We start from the raw sequence: 18,271 nt of genomic DNA, 5'->3' as shown, positions 1-18,271 counted from the left end.
AAGTGAATGAGAGAAAGAAGAAAGAGAAGATAGGAAAAGGAAAAAGAAATAAGAGAGAGAAGACAGAAACAGAGTCATTAAGGAAGAAAAAGAGAGGGAGAGAAACAGAGACAGAGACAGAAATACAAAGACAGAGAGACACAAAGAGATAGATAGAGACTTTAAAAATATGAAGTTTCATTCAGTATATTTGTATCCCCAGCAGTGTTTGACACAGTATCTGACACATTAATAAATTCTTGCTTATTGGTAGACAGATACATATATGCGTGCATGTGTATGTATGTATATGTATATATATATATATGTGTGTGTGTGTGTGTGTGTGTATGTTTCTTATAAGATTTGCAATTATGTTGGTGTAAAGAGGTCTTTGTAAGAAACTTCCTCTCATTGTACATGTTTAACATATATTGGATTACCTGCTGTCTAGGGGAAAGAGTAGGAGAAAATAATTTGGAACACAAGATTTTGCAAGGGTGAATGTTGAAAATTATGCATATGTTTTGAAAATAAAAAGATTTAATTTTAAAAAATAATTTCCTCTACCATGTAATTTATAGTCTTAGAGAGTGCCTGGGGAACTTTTAAAAGTTAAGTGACTTGATCAGGGTCATACAGCCAGTATATAACAGAGAGAGAGTTCTTAAACCCATCATTTTGACCTCAAGGCTAGGTCTCTATCCACTTATCACTGTGATTTTTAAAAAGTCTTTTAAATCATATATTATTAGGGCTGGCCAGTACTTCAGAGGTAATCAAGTCCAATCAATGTCTTCACATATACTACTTAAGTTTTTATATATATATAAGTTAAATATTCCCAGTTCCTTCAACAAACTTTTTGGGGAATGGTCCACTCACCCTACAACCTTTCTCTAGATGTGTTCTGGATTGTCAAGGTCCTTTCTACAATGTGGCAACCAAAGCTAAACTCAATCCTCCAGATGTACTATGATCAAGGGAACATCTCATTCTTTTTTCTTTCTTTTGCCATGGATTTTTGTTTGATAGGTTGTTTTTGAGACTAGGTCTGTCTTTCTCACTCAGGCTGGAAGTACAGAAATCATTCACAATCCTAATCTCAGGAATGATTGCCATGCAAGTTTTTATTTGCTCTGGAGCAGTTCTCCCCTCCTGAGTCAGCCTGATGGCCCTCTACTCCAGGGGCCTCATTACACTGGTGCCAGACTCAGTGAAGATATCCAAATAACTTTTAGTCCTATTGCAGCTCAAAATGCACTATCCTCACCCTCCTTAGTATAAAAGGATAGGATAAATATGTTCTACAAAGCCTAGTAGCACTATCTACTTTCTACTAATACAGATGATCAGGTTATTTTTAGCTACCATGTCACATGGTTGGTTCATATCTAGTTGTCTGGCCCTAACTGTCCATAACTCTCTAGTTTTTCACTTGATTTTTTAAAAATGTAAACCTAGCACTTTAAATCAAACATTATTTCTTCACTATTCAGTTTCAAGCATCAATTAGATAAATTGCTTCCTATTAGATCCAATCCATCATTCTTCCTTGGGCCCCAAATTCTAGGTTCTGTCCAGTGTGTTGGCTTCCTATTCAACCTCTATGTCACATATATTTGAAAAATATGCTACTGATACTTTCATCTAAGTCACCATAAAAGTAGTAAATGAGATAAGACCATGGAAAGATCTTTAAGAAACTCAATTAGAAATTGCTCCTTAATTAACATGAATTCATTAATCATTGCTCTTGAGATTCAGTTATTCATTTAGTTCTAAACATATCTAAAGCTTCTATCATTTGGCCCACATCTCTCCATTCTGTCCACAGGGATACCATGAAATACTGTTCCAAATGCTTAGGTAAAGTCTATATGCACTGCTTATGGTATTCTATTTGGCCACCAATATAAGTATCCTTTAGTAAACCTTTTTATTAACCTTTCATAAAAGGTCAGTGTGGTATGATCCATTCTTAATTTCACATCATCATCTCTCTCTCCCTTTCCCTTCTTCCCTTTCTCTCCTTTCTTCTCCTCCTCCTCCTCCTCCTCCTCCTCCTCCTCCTCCTCCTCCTCCTCCTCCTCCTCCTCCTCCTCCTCCTCCTCCTCCTCCTCCTTCTTCTTCTTCTTCTTCTTCTTCTTCTTCTTCTTCTTCTTCTTCTTCTTCTTCTTCTTCTTCTTCTTCTTCTTCTCTCTGTCTCTCTGTCTCTCTGTCTCTCTCTCTGTCTCTGTCTCTCTCTGTCTCTCTCTGTCTCTCTCTGTCTCTCTCTGTCTCTCTCTCTGTGTCTCTCTCTGTGTCTCTCTCTCTCTCTCTCTGTCTCTCTGTCTCTCTGTCTCTCTCTCTCTCTCTCTCTCTCTCTCTCTCTCTCTCTCTCTCTCTCTCTCTCTCTGTCTCTCTCTCTCTCTTTTTCTCTTCATTCTTCTTTATCCTACTTAGCTTCAGAAGAGAGAACTACGAACAATGGGTAGAAGTTAAAAAAGAAGTAAATTCAGGCTTGCAGAGGGAAAAACTTTTTAACAGTTGGGTCTATTCCAAAACAGAATGGACTGTAAAGTAGGCATCCCTTCCTCATTAGAGATCTTCACACCAGATGACCACTAGTCAGGTATATTATATAAGGGATTTTATTCATGTGGATGGCCTTTGAGCACCCTCTGAGATTCTTTACTTCTGTGACATCTAGGGTCCAATGCTCTTCCAACAATAGCACATTTGAAGTCTAGTAACTTGGTTCTTCTGCCAATGTTGTATGCAATAGCCTCAGGGTAATGGTGAACTGTGGAGACCCAGCTCTTTGAAGGAAGACTTCAAACTTTGAAGTAATTGAAGATAAGCTAAAGAGATTTCTAATGTATCACTAGACTGTATCCTCAAAGGCTACAGAGCAACTGAGTCGGGGAAGTTGGAGGAGGAAAGTTTTAGCAGCTTGATTCACTTTACAAAGGAGAAAAGGGACAAAAACCTCATCTTCTTCCTTCTTGACAATCCTAAAAACTCTTTCCATGACAAAACAATCTCCAGGGGGTAAAGATTTGTCTAGTGGAAGGGGAATGGAAGAGGGGAGTGAACTAAATAGAAATAGCTAATATACATCTTCTAAACCTTTTTATGCATCTGAGAACAGCTAATCTGTAATAATTTTTATGAAAGCATGATGCTCAAAATTACAAATTAGTATATAGAGAAAGATCAGAGAGAGATATCAATAGGTCATTTAGGCACAAGAAAAACTAAAAGGTTTTTTTTTAATTTGAGGTAAAGGGGATATTAAGTACTGAAACTGAGGTGTTATAACTCAGGTGTTATGACTGCAAGATCAATGCTCTTACAATCTTACCATGGCATTCTGTTGCCTCTGAGAAGCCTGCTTGTCACCTGGACCTGAACCTATACTGTCTTACTCCTGAAGTGACCTCACCTAGGTCCTGGCAAAAGCTAAAGGATAAAGAACATCCCTAAATTCATCTTCCTTCATAGGAAAAGAAATTTTCTTGACAAAGAAGTCAACTTCTGGCCAACTACTTTTCTCTAAACTAACCAGAATAACAAATTCTATGACAATATTTACTTTTCATGGTAAATGGCATTTGTTTGTGTAAGGATATAGTCCCCCTTAAACTACCCTTCTCTTTGCCATGTAAGATGCTACATCTATCCCTGAAAAGTATCTTCTAGATTTCTTTGTCTTTGGGGGTTTTTTAATTTTAATGTTTTTTCAAATGCATGCAAAGATAGTTTTCAACAATCATCTTTGCAAAATCTTATGTTTCAATTTTTTCTCCCTCTCCCACCTCCTCCCTTCCCAAGACAGCAAGCAATCTGATATAGGTTAAATTATATGCAATTCTTCTAAACATATTTCCATATTCATCATGCTACACAAGAATAATCAGATCAAAAGAAAAATAAGCAAACAAGCAACAATAAAAAAGTGAAAATACTATGCTTTGATCAACAGTTAGTCTTAATAGTGCAATGGCACTTTCCATCACAAGTCCACTGAAATTGCCTTGAATAACCTTATTATAGAAAAGCTCTCTATGTCTTTGGTATTAATAGTGTTTCTTAACAGAGAGCACACTAGGTCTGGTATAAAAGGACTTGAGTTCAAATCCCAGAATTCCCTAGGCAAAATCATTTAATTACTCATGCCTTCATTTTCTCATCAATAAAAAAGAGAACCTGACTAGATGGGACACTCAATCCAATCTAATAACCATTTGTTATGAATCCAATATGTACGTGGCACTGTGCTAATCACTGGGGATATAAAAGGCAAAAGAAAACAGAATCTGAGCTTAAGGAGCTTACATACCACTACTCAGATTTGTCATGTAAAAAACAATAGGCATGTATATGATAATTTAAGGAAGAGGAAGAAAGCACTGACAATTAAGGAGACCAGGGAAGAACTTCTTGTATGTGGCTCTTAGATGGCAGAAAAGGTGAATTCTAAGAGGCTAAAGTGGGCAATGTATTCTAGGCACAGGAGAACAATCCATGGAAGAAATGCAAAAGCAGAAAGAAAGAAAGATGATGGAAATCTTATACAAGTAACAAGGGGGCCAGTTTGGCTGAAAAAGTGAAGTGGAGATCTACCTACTTGACACCCTGAAGGCTTTCCTTTGAGTGTTATATAGTCCATGGGTTTCAACAAGGAAAACCCTTACTCTTGGGCTGTTCATCTGTTATCCCTCATTCTTGCTATATAACTAGCTCATTTACTTCTCAAATCATAAATCTCCTAGATGCTAGCTTTTATTTTTATAATTTTTTACAAACAATGCTTGCACTTTAACTCCTCACATTTCATAGTCATTTATAAAAATAACTTTTCAGTCAGCATATCCATTAGAATCATTTGTCTGTTCTTACTCCTTTGTCTTTTGAGTTCATTCTGCTCTGGATTTTTCCCTCTGTATATTATATAAGGTCTTTCAATATTTCTTTATATTCTTCATACATGTCAGCTTTTAATTGCATTGTAGTATTCCATTACATCAACATGCTATAATTTAATTAAGCATCCTGTTTACTAATTTAGCAATACTGGTAGACATTTAGGTCACTTCCAGGGTGTTATTTTGCAATTACAAAGTATGTTACTATGAAAATCTTTCAACAGATAACTTGTTTTGCTTTATAACACTTTTAGGGAACTGCCTAACATTGAAATTATTGTGTCAAAAGGTATATCTTTTAAACTTTTACTAGATGCTGCAAGACTATTCTCCAAGAAAATTATTCCACCAGTAACTGAGTATATCTAATTCTCCATATTCCTGACAATAATTAATTTCATTGATCTTAATTATTTTTGCCAGGTTAGAGAATATAAGGTGGCACTTCACAGGTATTTAAATTTACATATCACAATCATAGGTTAAGCACTTTAAGTGATTTTTAACAATGTGCTGCTTCTTTTGAAAACTATATCATTTGGTCATAAATGCTTGATAATTTTTCCTTTATACACTTTAATGATGCCCCATATGTTCTAGATTTTTCCCCAATATATGCCATAGATATTTCCCCAATTTTTTCTTTTAATTATATTTTTGGTACAGAAACACTTTACTTCATGTCTTTGAAAACAACTATTTTCTCTTTAATAATTCCTTCTCTTGTTGAATACAAAAATAATTATCTTCCCTCCACAACTGAGGTAACTACATTATTCTACTTCATCTTTTTATGTCTATAGTTTTCTCATAGCATCTTTAAGCATATTGTCATTAGGAATATGCCTACCATCATACATGTGTCTTTCTTGACTTCTGAAACATATTTAATTTTAATTATTAGCATAATATTCACTACACTTAGCATAATTTAATATTTTCTTAAGGACTCATTCATAATTATTGATTAGTTTTTGCAATATGCTTTAGGTACTGGTGGGTTGAACACTGGATAAAGTACTGACATTAGGATACATCCTGAAACTTGTTTTCCTTAAACAAATGCCTATTATCTACTTGAATCTACTTTTTATTTCTATCTTTCTCACAAAGCAGAGTACAGAATGTATGGCTCCATGACCTGAGCAGTGTAACATGGCCTTTGTTCAAAATTAATTATCAAATCAAAGTCTGAAGTTCAGCCTTCTCCTAAGTTATCTTCAAGCTGTCAATGACAGAATTCTTTTCACTATCTATGAGCTCTGAGCAACTTTAACAGCATTCAAAATATCCTCTTAATGCAATGTCAGTGACTGTTTCATCCTCCTTCGCAGCTCCAAATTTCTCCTTTGTTCCTTGGCTTTAGCTTCACAAGGTAATATGATAGTGTGACCTTTTAGAATAATGTTGATGAAAACCATTTAGACCAGATTATGGTTTTTTTCCACTACCACTTTCTTCTGTTATTTGTTTGCTTCTTGATTCCCGACAGTTCCAGACACTTGGAAGTGGCAGTGTGCATGCCAGACGAAGGACCTTTTTATTTCACTCATGGAAGGAACTGGTTTGCTTGATTTTATTAAATTCAACAAATTTCACTAGGCATCTAAAAGACATTGTATGCTGGTTCAGGGAATATGAGGACCAAATCAAAACAATTTCTGCTCTGAAGTTCTTCTGGAAGAAAAACATGTAGAGAGATAAATAAGGAAAAAGAATTTAAAGAGGTAAAAAAAAAAAGGCTAAACAGTTGTAGGGGGAAAGGTTCTGATTAGGAAAGGCTTCATGTAGGAGGTGTCCTGAACTGTACTTGGCAAGAAATCAGGGATTCCATGAGAAATGACAAGAGACCACTTGGGCAAAGACACCAAGATGAGAGTTGAAATGCCGTGGGAAACAAACAACTAGGAGGCCAGTTTGAATGGAATGAAGAAATGTGGGAAGGGAGGAATATGAAATAAAAATAGTGGGCAGGAGCTAGACTATAGAGAATTTTAAATGTCAAGCTAAGGATTTTCATATTTTGTTCTGAAAGCAATAGGGAATTAATGAAGTTTTTTGAGAAAAGGAATAACAAGTTTAGATCATTGTTTTAGGCCTTGTGGGAAGGATGGATTACAGAGGGAACCAAACTAAATGGTTTATTTAGGAGGTTATTATAATAGTCTAAGGGCATCTAGGTGACACTGTAGATAAAGTACCAAGGTCTAGACTTAAAATATGGCTTCAAATACTTACAAGCTCTGGACAAGTCACTTAATTCTAGGAGTTGATCTCAATTTCCTAATCTGTAAAATGAGCTGGAGAAGGAAATAACAAACCATTCTAGTATCTTTGCCAAGGAAATCCCAAATGGGGTCACAATGAAGTGGACATGGCTGAAAGGACTGAACAACAAATAATAGTCTAAGCAAGAGATGATTTAGAATAAAATCTGTATAAACAGAATATGGGTGATACATGTTATTGAGGAGGAACACCTAAGAACTAGCAATTGACTGAATATAGAGTACAGAAGAGTAAAGAGTTAAGGACAACCCAACAGATGGAAGCTTGAGTAAATGGTGCTCTCAACAGCAATAAAATCAATCTAATAAACAGAGATATCAAACAGAAAAACATACTTTTTCAATAAAAATTATTGCTATAAACTGCATATACTACTATGAGGACATTGATGCTTAAAATCTTCCATTCATTTATTTTCTTACAAATATTTTCTAGTTCCTTTTCTTCCAATTCTTTTCTTCAACAAATCTTTATTAAGTACATCTGCCAGGACACTATACTAAGTGCTGGAGATACAAAGAAAGACTCAAGAAGATCTCTGTGCTTTAGGAGTTCATATTCTAAGGGGGAAACATCATACAAATTGCTGAACATGTAAGATGTATAATACGCAAATGTAGAATAATCACAGAGGGTGGAAGTGGGAGACATGAGGAAAAAACCTCCTCTAGAAAATACATCCTTGTGATGCCATTGGTCCTCTTCAAAAACAACATCATCATTTGAAAAGTCAGATTGATTATCTCTGTGATATAAGCCATGTTTCACCCCTCTTCTCTGCTCATGCTCTAATTACATTGTAACCATGTAAATTTAAGTTATTACCTTTCCCCTAGAATATAACTTCCTAACTGGCCTCAGCATCTCCAGTTTCTAACCCTGGCTAATTCATTCTTTGCACAGATTCTTAATATTTAAGTTTGACCATATCATTCCCCTGAGCAAGTCACTTAATCCTGTTTGCCTCAGTTTTCTCACCTGTAAAATGAGCTGAAGAAGGAAATGGCAAGCCCCTCCAGTATTTTTGCCAAGAAAACCCCAAACAAGGTCATGAAGAGTTGGACACAACTAAACAACCACCAAAGATTTTATAACAAATCAACATTATCCAATGAAACCAACCATTTTCTTCTTTTATCAATAATTTCACTTGATATTTATCCCAAAAAAATAATACAAAATAAAAACAAAAAAGGAGATTCCCATCAAAAACAACTATATAAAATTGGGCAAAACTTACATATTTTTTGAAAGAATATAGACTTATTAGTAATTAATTTAATTAATAATTTAATATAAACAATGACTTATTTATCTTTTTAGATATCTTTGTGTGTGTATATAAAAACAAAGGACTACTGTTTTTGATAGAAAACTTTCAGCATTGCTATACAGATTTATGTATAACCTATAGAAAAAATGAAAAACAAAATAAACATCTCTTAAACAAACAATTCTTTAGCCCACTCCCTTTATATTTTCAAACTGCTTTCATACATACACACACATACACACACACACACACACACACAGAAGAGAGAGAGAGAGAGAGAGAGAGAGAGAGAGAGAGAGAGAGAGAGAGAGAGAGAGAGACATGATAATTGTTTTTTTTCCTTCAACTATGACTAACCATAAACTGAGGCAACAATGGACCATGAAACAACCAAAAGGGGTAAGAGCTAGATGACTAGAATTTAACAAGTCAAGGATAACAGTATACCCTTGTAGCTCTGCCTCCCTACAAGAGAAATTGTTATTCACAATTGAAATGTATTGTTAGACCTCCAGATCCTAGATATCATCAGGCTACAAACTTTATGACTTTAATATGCTATTTGGAATAGCTCTAGCTGAACCAGTGGCTACAACTAAAGATTAGAAGAAAATCTTTTATGTATCAAAATATAGCAAAATAGCATAGGTCAGGTATGAAGAGCCAGAATTACTCTTCTCCCGTATTCTAAATTTAAATCCAAAACACCAAAATGGAAGAACATGGAGAATTCCAAGATATAAGGATTCTTTTCCAAATCCCCGTACAAGCAATTTGTGAGTCAATTCCTGATTTACAAACAAAAGCTATTTACAATGCAAAAAAAGATACATCATTCACGAATGAAAACCCTGTAGGTATTATGTGAATTGTAATTAGTCCATTCTCTTCTCTTACTTTTAAAATACCATAATATGATCTCTAAAACCAGGGATAAATAAGTTCATAGTTTTACAGGTGATCCAAGACTATATATATCTACACAGCATCACTGTTTCTAAAAGTATAATAAGTTTTACTCTAATTGCCTGCTTGGTAGACAAGTAGTGAATGAATGGTCCAACTCACACACATGATGGCCTGGGTGATTCATATTGCTTAAGTAACTGAGCAAGTAAAAGATTATGTTTTTTATAAGTTATGAATTAATTCTTTTTATTGAGAACTCTCTCATGGCCACTGTCATTTGTCTTCCTATCATAGTATTCACTTTGTACTTGAGAATCCTTATTCACTACAATTCATAAGTAAGGATTTACAACCATCTTTGCTACGATTGATCTCACATAGAAAGATGAACTTCTCTCTATCTTCTTTGAAAGCAAAGAGCAAATAGGCCACTTAGAAAAAAACTCAGAAAGATCATGGAACTTAGTGTCCCATAAAAGACACATTTTGTACTAGACAGAAACGCACAATGGCACTCTTTGCTCACTGTGACTCTGTGACTTGAAATAGAAGCCCATTCCCTCCCTTAAAGCTGGGATCATAGGTCCTTGGATCCATGGGTCAACTCCATCAGTGATGCATGGATCAATATAAAGGAGTATCTGTCTTATTCTGCTCCTAAAAGCAGTTTCAGTAACTCAGCTGTTTCTTTTAATCTAAGCTACATGAGCTAAGCAGAGAAAGATGGCATAGCTAAAATGAACTTTCAGCATCCTACTTTTAAGTCTATAACAACGAAAGACAAAAGTTACAATTAACTTAAGGAAAACAGGCATAGAAGTGACAAAAATGTTTATTTTACTCTCAGAAATGTTGGTTTCCAGCAGTGCATTTTAATAATCACAATGGAATCAAAATTTCTCTTCCTTTGCAAAAGAACATGAAGTTTGCTACTTACCAATGCAGGCATGGACTCTCACAGAGAGTTGGGTCCTTAGGATTATACTATGCTTCTTACCCCTCCTAAAGAAAGTGAAAACACACTATGAGCATCAGAGAAAAGTTCTGAGAGAGTTTGTTCTGGGCAATGCACAGGAACTGACAAACACTAGTTCTTTTATTAATGACAATAGCTAACATGTATATAGCACTTATGTGCTAGGCACTGTACTAAACTTTTTATAATTATCTGTAATTGTATCATTTCATCATTTCATCTTCACAAAAATCCAGGGAGGTAGGTACTATTATTATCTCCATTTAACAGATGAGGAAATTGAGGCAGAGATTGATATGCCATGGGTCACACAGCTAGTAAATGTCTGAACTCAGTTCTTTCTGACTCCAGGTCCAGCGCTTTAAACATTGCAGAAAGAATGCTGCATCTCACAGGAGCTCAGCTTCAGTGCATACTTTAAAAATAATAAGAAGAATATATCTGATAACTATATAACAATTACAAGTAGTAAGTGGTTTAAACTTTTTTCCTTTAAAATTATTAAATCCTGAGAATTCAAGAAAACTTTACACCAAATATTCTTTTCCAATTTCTTCTTTTTTGAAAAAGAATTCAAAAGAGTTGAAAAATCAAATTTATTCAGATACTAAATTTAACCCCAAAGACTGTATTAAATACTGTTTCATGAATGGCATGTGGAAAGAAATAGTTAATAAGGATATGCATTTTTATCTGGTTGCCAAACTGAAAATTATTTAATCTTTAAGGCTTATATGCACTCATAGCTTTACCATTTGGGGAAATTTTTAAATTCTGCTTCCAAAATGTAAAACCCATGAACTGTTCAAAAACAAGTCATATGTACAACTATTTTTACATTTTTAGAAATAAAAATTTTTTAAGAAAATACAAGACAGTGCAATTAGAAAATAATGGTAATCAATACAGGAAAATGCAGGTTGCACTAAGAAAGATGTGAGTATCAAACTACTTAGTGTCATTGGTTACTTCTTGCTTCACTTATTATTGAAAATAAACAAAGTCTAAGAGTCTCTCCTCATGCTGAGCTTTCAGGCATTCCTTCCCAGGGTGTCACTTGTCATTTTGTTTTTGAAAAGCACACAGTTTCCATTGATTTCATGGAGACCAGAGTAAGTCACAAAACAAAAGAAAGTCCTGGATACCAGAAGACACCACCATCCCCCCCAAAAAAATGTCCCAGCTTTGGGTGTTAATTTTTACAAATAACACAATTTCGTAAAAGAAAGTTTACCACTCTTTTCCTAAAAGAATTTCTAGAAAATGAAATACACATTACAGAAAAGGATAGTTAGACCAGATAGAAAACAGAGTTTTGCTCTGTGACACATAGCATATATAAATTTATCTTTCAAGTTTAAGATAATCTTCTTCAGCCTAAATTTGTTTAACCTATATCAGATTGCTTGCTTTCTTGGGAAGGGGGAAGTTAAGAGAGGGAGGGAGAAAAATACTGGAACACAAAGTCTTATAAAAATGAATATTGAACACTATCTTTATATGTATTTGGAAAAAATAAAATACTACTGAGGAAAAAAAGATCTCTTTCACTGTAAATAGCTTAATATATAAGCCCTCCTCACTCCACTGACTACTCTGTACATATCATAGTAACAACCCAAAGATATCAAGGAAACTTCCTATCATTCCCATTTGCAACAAAGCCTAATACGATTTAACAGAAAAGTAACTCAGAATAAGTTGCCTCTCTGCAGAGTTCACTGTTAATTTATTGGGAAAGGTGCCTGGCATTTCTCTGAAATCAGGAAAATATAATGGAGCTCCCAGGTTTTCAAATAACCTTTGGGAGAATGTAGATTTGTGATTTCATTATTCTAGAGAGCTCCAAGTAAAGAGATTCCCTATACCAATAAGGATTAGCAATTATTGATTTGAATGTTTAATCTTAAGAAAGTGGCCTAGGACACTGAAAGGTCACACAGTCAGTATATTTCAGAAGTGAACTCAGGATATAGTTGACTCTCCAACTTTGACTCTTCAGATGAATAACTGAAAATAATTTGTTTTCTCTTTCCCATAGAAAATAAAATAATGTTCTTATTCCATTAGATTCCGTAGTTAGTTTTCAAGTACCTACAAGATATACAAAGCACTGTCCTAGGTGCTAAAAAAATAAAAATGAAAAATGACATAAACTTTGTCATCAAAAAGCTCACAAAAATGAAGAAATGAATCACATACACAGGTAACTATAGCAAAAGCTAAAAAAAATCAAGAGCATGGAAAAAATCAAATAAAATAGCTTGAGATATTTAATAATGAAAGAAACTGTTAATATAGCTGGTAAAATTATAAAGTATCAAGGAGTAAATGACATATGAACTGAGTCTTGAAAGAGAAGACTAGAAGATGGTACACTCAAAGGTACAAAATTAAGCAAGGACAAGAAAAGATCAGTAAATAATCAATTTTTTTAATGTCTCTGATCAGAATCATATGGATATTCTTTTTAATGTATGTACACTTGTGAACACTGTCATTCAAAGAAATGTATAATCAATAAATTCTTACTGGAGAAATTACAGGAGGGCATGAGCACAGCATCACACAAGACTGGAAGATATGCATGAGCTGTAATCTGCACTTATTGGGAGTGATCAGCAATTCACTGAAGCACTTAAGTTTTGTAAAGCACTTTTCTCACAAGATTCCTCTCAGGCAAATCATTATCATGATTTGGAAAAGTGGAATCAGGCTTAGGAAAGTTAAATTACTCACCCAGGAAGACAAAATTAATAAATAGATGATTAGAGCTAGAAATTGAACCCAGAGTCTTTGATGCTACAACCAAAGCCAAACCATCATCTAAAATTCACATTGAAAGTATAAGCAAAAGCAATATCTTCAGCCAAAATTAGTTTTATGTAAAAGAGTGGAATCTCTCAGAGGTCAAGATTTCCCATAAGTATAAGAGACAAATATTCCTAGGTACTTCACTGATCTTTCAAAATCTTATGTCACTACAAAAAGTGTAATTTTTCATTACTCTTCTACCAAGCAGTAAAAGAGACAAAAGAGGACCCAGCAAATAGAAAATGAGGGTAGAATGGCACCAGAGAGATCAAAGAGGAAGGGAGTTTCAAGAAATGTTATGCTTAAATTATCATAGGTCTTCTGATTAATCTTGTCATCTCCTAACTTCCTATCCTAATCTATTGCCCTACCCACCAACATCCATTCTATGAAATACTGACAAATTAAACTTCCTAAAACTCTGCTATTAATGGGTCACTACACAGTTTCAAAATGTTTTATGGCTCTTCATTAGATACAAGATAAATTCCACCACAAATTTATGCCATTTAATATTAACAACTCTTTCTTTACTGCTCTTAAAAGAAATTTATCTTCATGTATCAATTTCCTACTACAATCCCTGCAAAAATTTTCAAGATTTTTCTATTCACATTAAATCAGAATTCTGCTCTGTTTAAGGTTCCTATAGTCTCAGTTTCTGATCTTTTTTCCTATTTTCTTTTTTTTTATTAAAGTTTTTTATTTTCAAAATATATGCAGGATAATTTTTCAACACTGAACCTTGCAAAACCTTGTGTTCCAAATTTCCCCCTTCCTTCCCTCCACCTAGGGCAAGTAATCCAATATATGTTAAACATGTTAAATCCACTATTTACATATTTATACAATTATCTTGCTGCACAAGAAAAAAATCAGATCAAAAGGGGGAAAATGAGAAAGAAAATAAAATGCAAGCAAACAACAACAAAAAGAGTGAAAATGCTTGCGAGTGGGGAGAAGAAAGGAAGAAAAATTTGGAAGACAAGGTTTTGCAAGGGTGAATGTTCAAAACCATATTTGAATGTATTTTGAAAATAGTTATTATTAAAAAAGGAAAAAAGAAAATTAAAATTGAGCAAGAGGAAGGCAATAGAGTTATGAGACCAAGAAATAATAAAACAAAATATAAGGAATGAAAAAATAGAAGAGACTATGAAACATCTTATAAGAAAAACAACTGATCTAGAGAACAGATGAAAAGAAAAAACAAGAGAACTCATGAGGATGGGGGGGGGGATGTGTTGTAAGGTGGATGGATGATGATAGAGCAGATCTAGAAGTTAAGAAGACCTGGGTTCAAATCTTGCCTCAAATACCAGGTATTTGAATTTGAGTAACTTCTCAACTTTTCTGTGTTTCAATTTGCTCTTCTATGAAATGTGACTTGTATGATAGCTGATAAGATTGCTTCAAGCTCCAAATCTGTGATCCTATGAGTAAATGTCCTGATTTTAAAAGGGAGAAGTGAAGAAGGTGAGTATTCTTAAAATTATAAAATGATTAGTGTGATGTAAAGTTCCAGCAAAATTCTAAAGTACATTATTAAATGAATGATTTGTAAGAATAAATCTCAAACTAACTTCATTTCCTTCATTGACAGATTTACTAACCTGGTGAATTAAGGCAATGATCAGGATACATTATAACTAGACATCAGAAAGACATTTAAACTTGTAGAGAGAAGGGAGAAACATCAACTGTGTCCAGTTAGTTTGATTCATAGTTGAATGACAGTAACCAGGGAATGTTTATTAACGAATGAAATCTAAAGAGAGTACTCTAATGGTTTTCCATTAGACTCTTTTTCTGCCTTGTTGTATTCCCTTTCACAGGTGATGTCCAGGCAAAGGTTAAATATGATTTTGAATTAAGTGGCTTCAAGGATCCTTTCCAAATTTTGGCTTTATGAATATCTTTTCCAACAAATTATTATTGTCAACACTAATTCTATGAAAGGTAAATTATATAGAAGTAGACTAGTAATGAAGGTCAATATGTTTTTTAAAATATGCTAATTTCATATCTGTTTCTAAAGTGTCAAGAATAAGCATCTTCTTCAAAAGATCAAAAAGCACACATTGGCTATTTACTATGATGAATTAAAGTGACCATCAGCTTGTAGAGGACTGAAACTCTGAAAAGGTGTACTTGAATCTGAGGCAGCAGAGCAATTAAGGCTAAATACCTATTCCAGGTGAGATAATGGTTCTATATACATATATTTAGATGATATGATGATGTGATGGCTCTCCTTATCATGGGTGCTTGCTGAATGTATACATGGTAGTGAGGTATTCGTAGGCAAGGATTGGAGGGCTGAGGGAGAGAGGTCAGAGTCACTCTGCAGCAAAATGAGGAGGAGAGAGGCTTTAGGCTCCGGACTCAGAGTCCAGGATTCATCTTTGGCAAGCCATGGTAGCTTGCCTGCCTCCTTCACTTCTCCCCCTAAAGACCAAGGACTTTGATTGATCCGGGCTCTGATGGATTCTGAGGCCCTTCAGAGAGTTAGCCTGGACTTTACATCAGCCCAAGAAAAGCTTTCTCTTTTTATTTTGGGAAATACCATGTAATTTCATCTGAAGAGGTTATTATGCAAACTCCCTTTCCAAATTAAATTCAGTTCTCAGTCTTGGTTGCACACTTGAGAATTCTAGGTTAATTATTCTCCCTTTCCCTACTTTTTAATTCTATTCATTAGGATGTATCATTTTATTAGCAACAGTAGCACAGTGGAAAGAGTCAGGGGACCTAGTCTTTGTTATATTACTAACTAGCTATGTGACCCTGAGTAGGTCTCTTAACTTCTCCAGGTCTCAATTTCATCATCTGCAAAAATGAGGGGATTAGAATAAATGATCTCTAGGGTCCCTTCCAGATATAAAATGCTATGATAGCTAACAACTAAAACCACCTACCACATCACTTTATACATTGCCAGAAGTTTATAGATACACATAATGTATTTTGTTGAAAATTAGGGGGTTGTTGGGTATAATTTAGGCCCCAAAACCTTAATTATGAACATCAATTTTAAAGTAAGGTCTGTATAGCTGCCATGAAACCCACCAAAACCAATCTTCCAACTTGTGGGTTGGAGAATCTCAGTCAGAAAAAGAGAATATAGACACTATTTTCAAGCAAAGCAATTCTCTGCAAATATTATTCCCTGCCCCCCTCCTACAAAAAATAGTGTCCTTCAAGTGTGGTATGTATTATTTTAAATAAGGTAACAAAATATTCACCATTTTAAATAATTGAATGACAAGATTTAAAATAGTTTAAAATACTCTTGAATGTAGGAAAACCTGAGTTTAGAACTATGGTCCTAAGGATTTGCTTTGTAACTTGATGTGATATTCTGGGAAACCTTAAAAACAAAAGTGGATATAGCATTCATTTGTTCAAATCTAACAAAGAATGGACATGTCAAAGCAGCAAAATTGCAATAACGTCAACCAAAAAAAAAAAAAAAAAAAGCTAAAACTTTTCTAACTCCATATTCTAGTGGATGAATAAATAGAAACAGAGATTACACTATTGGTTGATGATATAGCTGGAATTAGAACCCAGGTGCAAATATAATTTAGACCTTCTAACCTAATACTTCCCAATTGTTGGTCTGTAGCAAATATCTATTGGCCCACAAATTATTTATGACCCAAGATCTTATCTTTTTAAATTTAAAATACTAACTCTTCCTCCCATCACCCCAGATTCCTTTCCTTGACTCCTGGTTCCTGCAACTGAGTGTCTCTGGAGGGGTTTTGATAGAGAATTTAAGTATTTTAGAAAGCTTTAATATAATTTGACATGAGAAATATTGTTCTAATGCTTCTCTTTAAATTTCTTTCTCTCCATGCTCCAGTGTTCCAGGTTATTTTTATGAACCTTAGGCAGCTTAGTCTTAATTAGATAAGTGTTATAATCATCCTCCCACTTTTGGGATATTTACTTAAATGTAGAAAAGCATCAGTGATTGTCCCTTGGAAAGACTGTAAAATTTTTCTCATGTTGAACCCTTCGTGAGTTCCCATTGATTGACTTCACGTTGATATTGCTTAATTCTGTGCCTTCTCTCTAAAATTATCTTTCCCCTGGTATTTAATTCAAAAAGAAATTTATTGTAGGAAATTTCCTCTAAGGGATATTAGATAACAAAAGATAACCCCTTCAAAAGCAACTTTTCAAAACAAATGATAAGAAATGAAAAATTTCATCAAAAGGACACTTTTTTTTCCTATCAGCTTTCTAATACTGAATAGAAGCATCTAGAATCTTTAAAGATGATGGGAAGTAACATAATATGGTCCAGGTACATTTCTTTCAAATGATCTAACTTAATAAAGATTGCAGTTTAGCAAAATTAGAGAAAAGGACTGTTTACCCACCCAAAATGTGCATTCTTTCAAACAGCATATGTATCAAGCGAGCTTTTGGCAAGTGCCAGATCCCAATCAATGAATAGTTGAAATATTTGATGAGTGCCCCGATGGTGAATAGTTTTGTTGTGAATTGAAGAAGGATTAATTTCCTTTGAATATTAGACAACAGAAGCTAGCTGATACCCACTCTGAACATTAAGGGCCTGACTTATATTTTTGTTTGGATTGAGGGCCATCCCATTATCTTTCAGAGATGGATTAAAACGATAGCTATAGACAAGGCCAAACTTTTATCTAAAAGTATAAAAGTGCTTGAGTCTTTAGAAAAACACTTAGTTAAATTTGCAGAGTTCCATGCATCACAAAGCACTTCTGTAACAATGTGGGTATGGAAAATTTTACAGACAGGTGTTACCAATTGACCACCTCAGCTGTAAAAGAATCTTATTATTATAGTCCCTGACAGATGTTGAGTAGGACCATGCATATTAATAGTCTGGTCATAACAAATTAGCTACAAAATTCATCCTTGCCAAATAACTGAATGAATTTGCCATTTGGACTGGGTTATTTGGTATTTAAATGTTAGGAAGTGCCTGACATATATAATGCTCTTAGATTTTTAGCATAATTGAAACTAATCTTCTCTCTCTCTGACAATAATTAGTGAAAGGGTTTGCTAAAAATTTATTCTTACTTCCAGAAAACAAAGCAAAGTTCTCAGTAGAGAGGAAAA

At 34.3% G+C, this 18,271-nt stretch overlaps 1 protein-coding gene across 1 annotated transcript in view; it reads right to left on the bottom strand.

Moving 5' to 3' along the window:
• Window positions 1-18,271, bottom strand: part of FHOD3 (formin homology 2 domain containing 3) — a 630,786-nt gene that overhangs the window by 492,098 nt on the left and 120,417 nt on the right. The window contains 1 exon segment of the mRNA XM_074279229.1: window positions 10,298-10,362. Coding sequence (XP_074135330.1) covers window positions 10,298-10,362 — 65 coding nt within the window.

This window comes from Sminthopsis crassicaudata, chromosome 1 (assembly GCF_048593235.1).
Source record: "Sminthopsis crassicaudata isolate SCR6 chromosome 1, ASM4859323v1, whole genome shotgun sequence".
NCBI classification, from domain to species: domain Eukaryota; kingdom Metazoa; phylum Chordata; class Mammalia; order Dasyuromorphia; family Dasyuridae; genus Sminthopsis; species Sminthopsis crassicaudata.
Note: the sequence above shows the minus strand (reverse complement) of the source record. Positions and strands in the feature narration are given on the sequence as shown.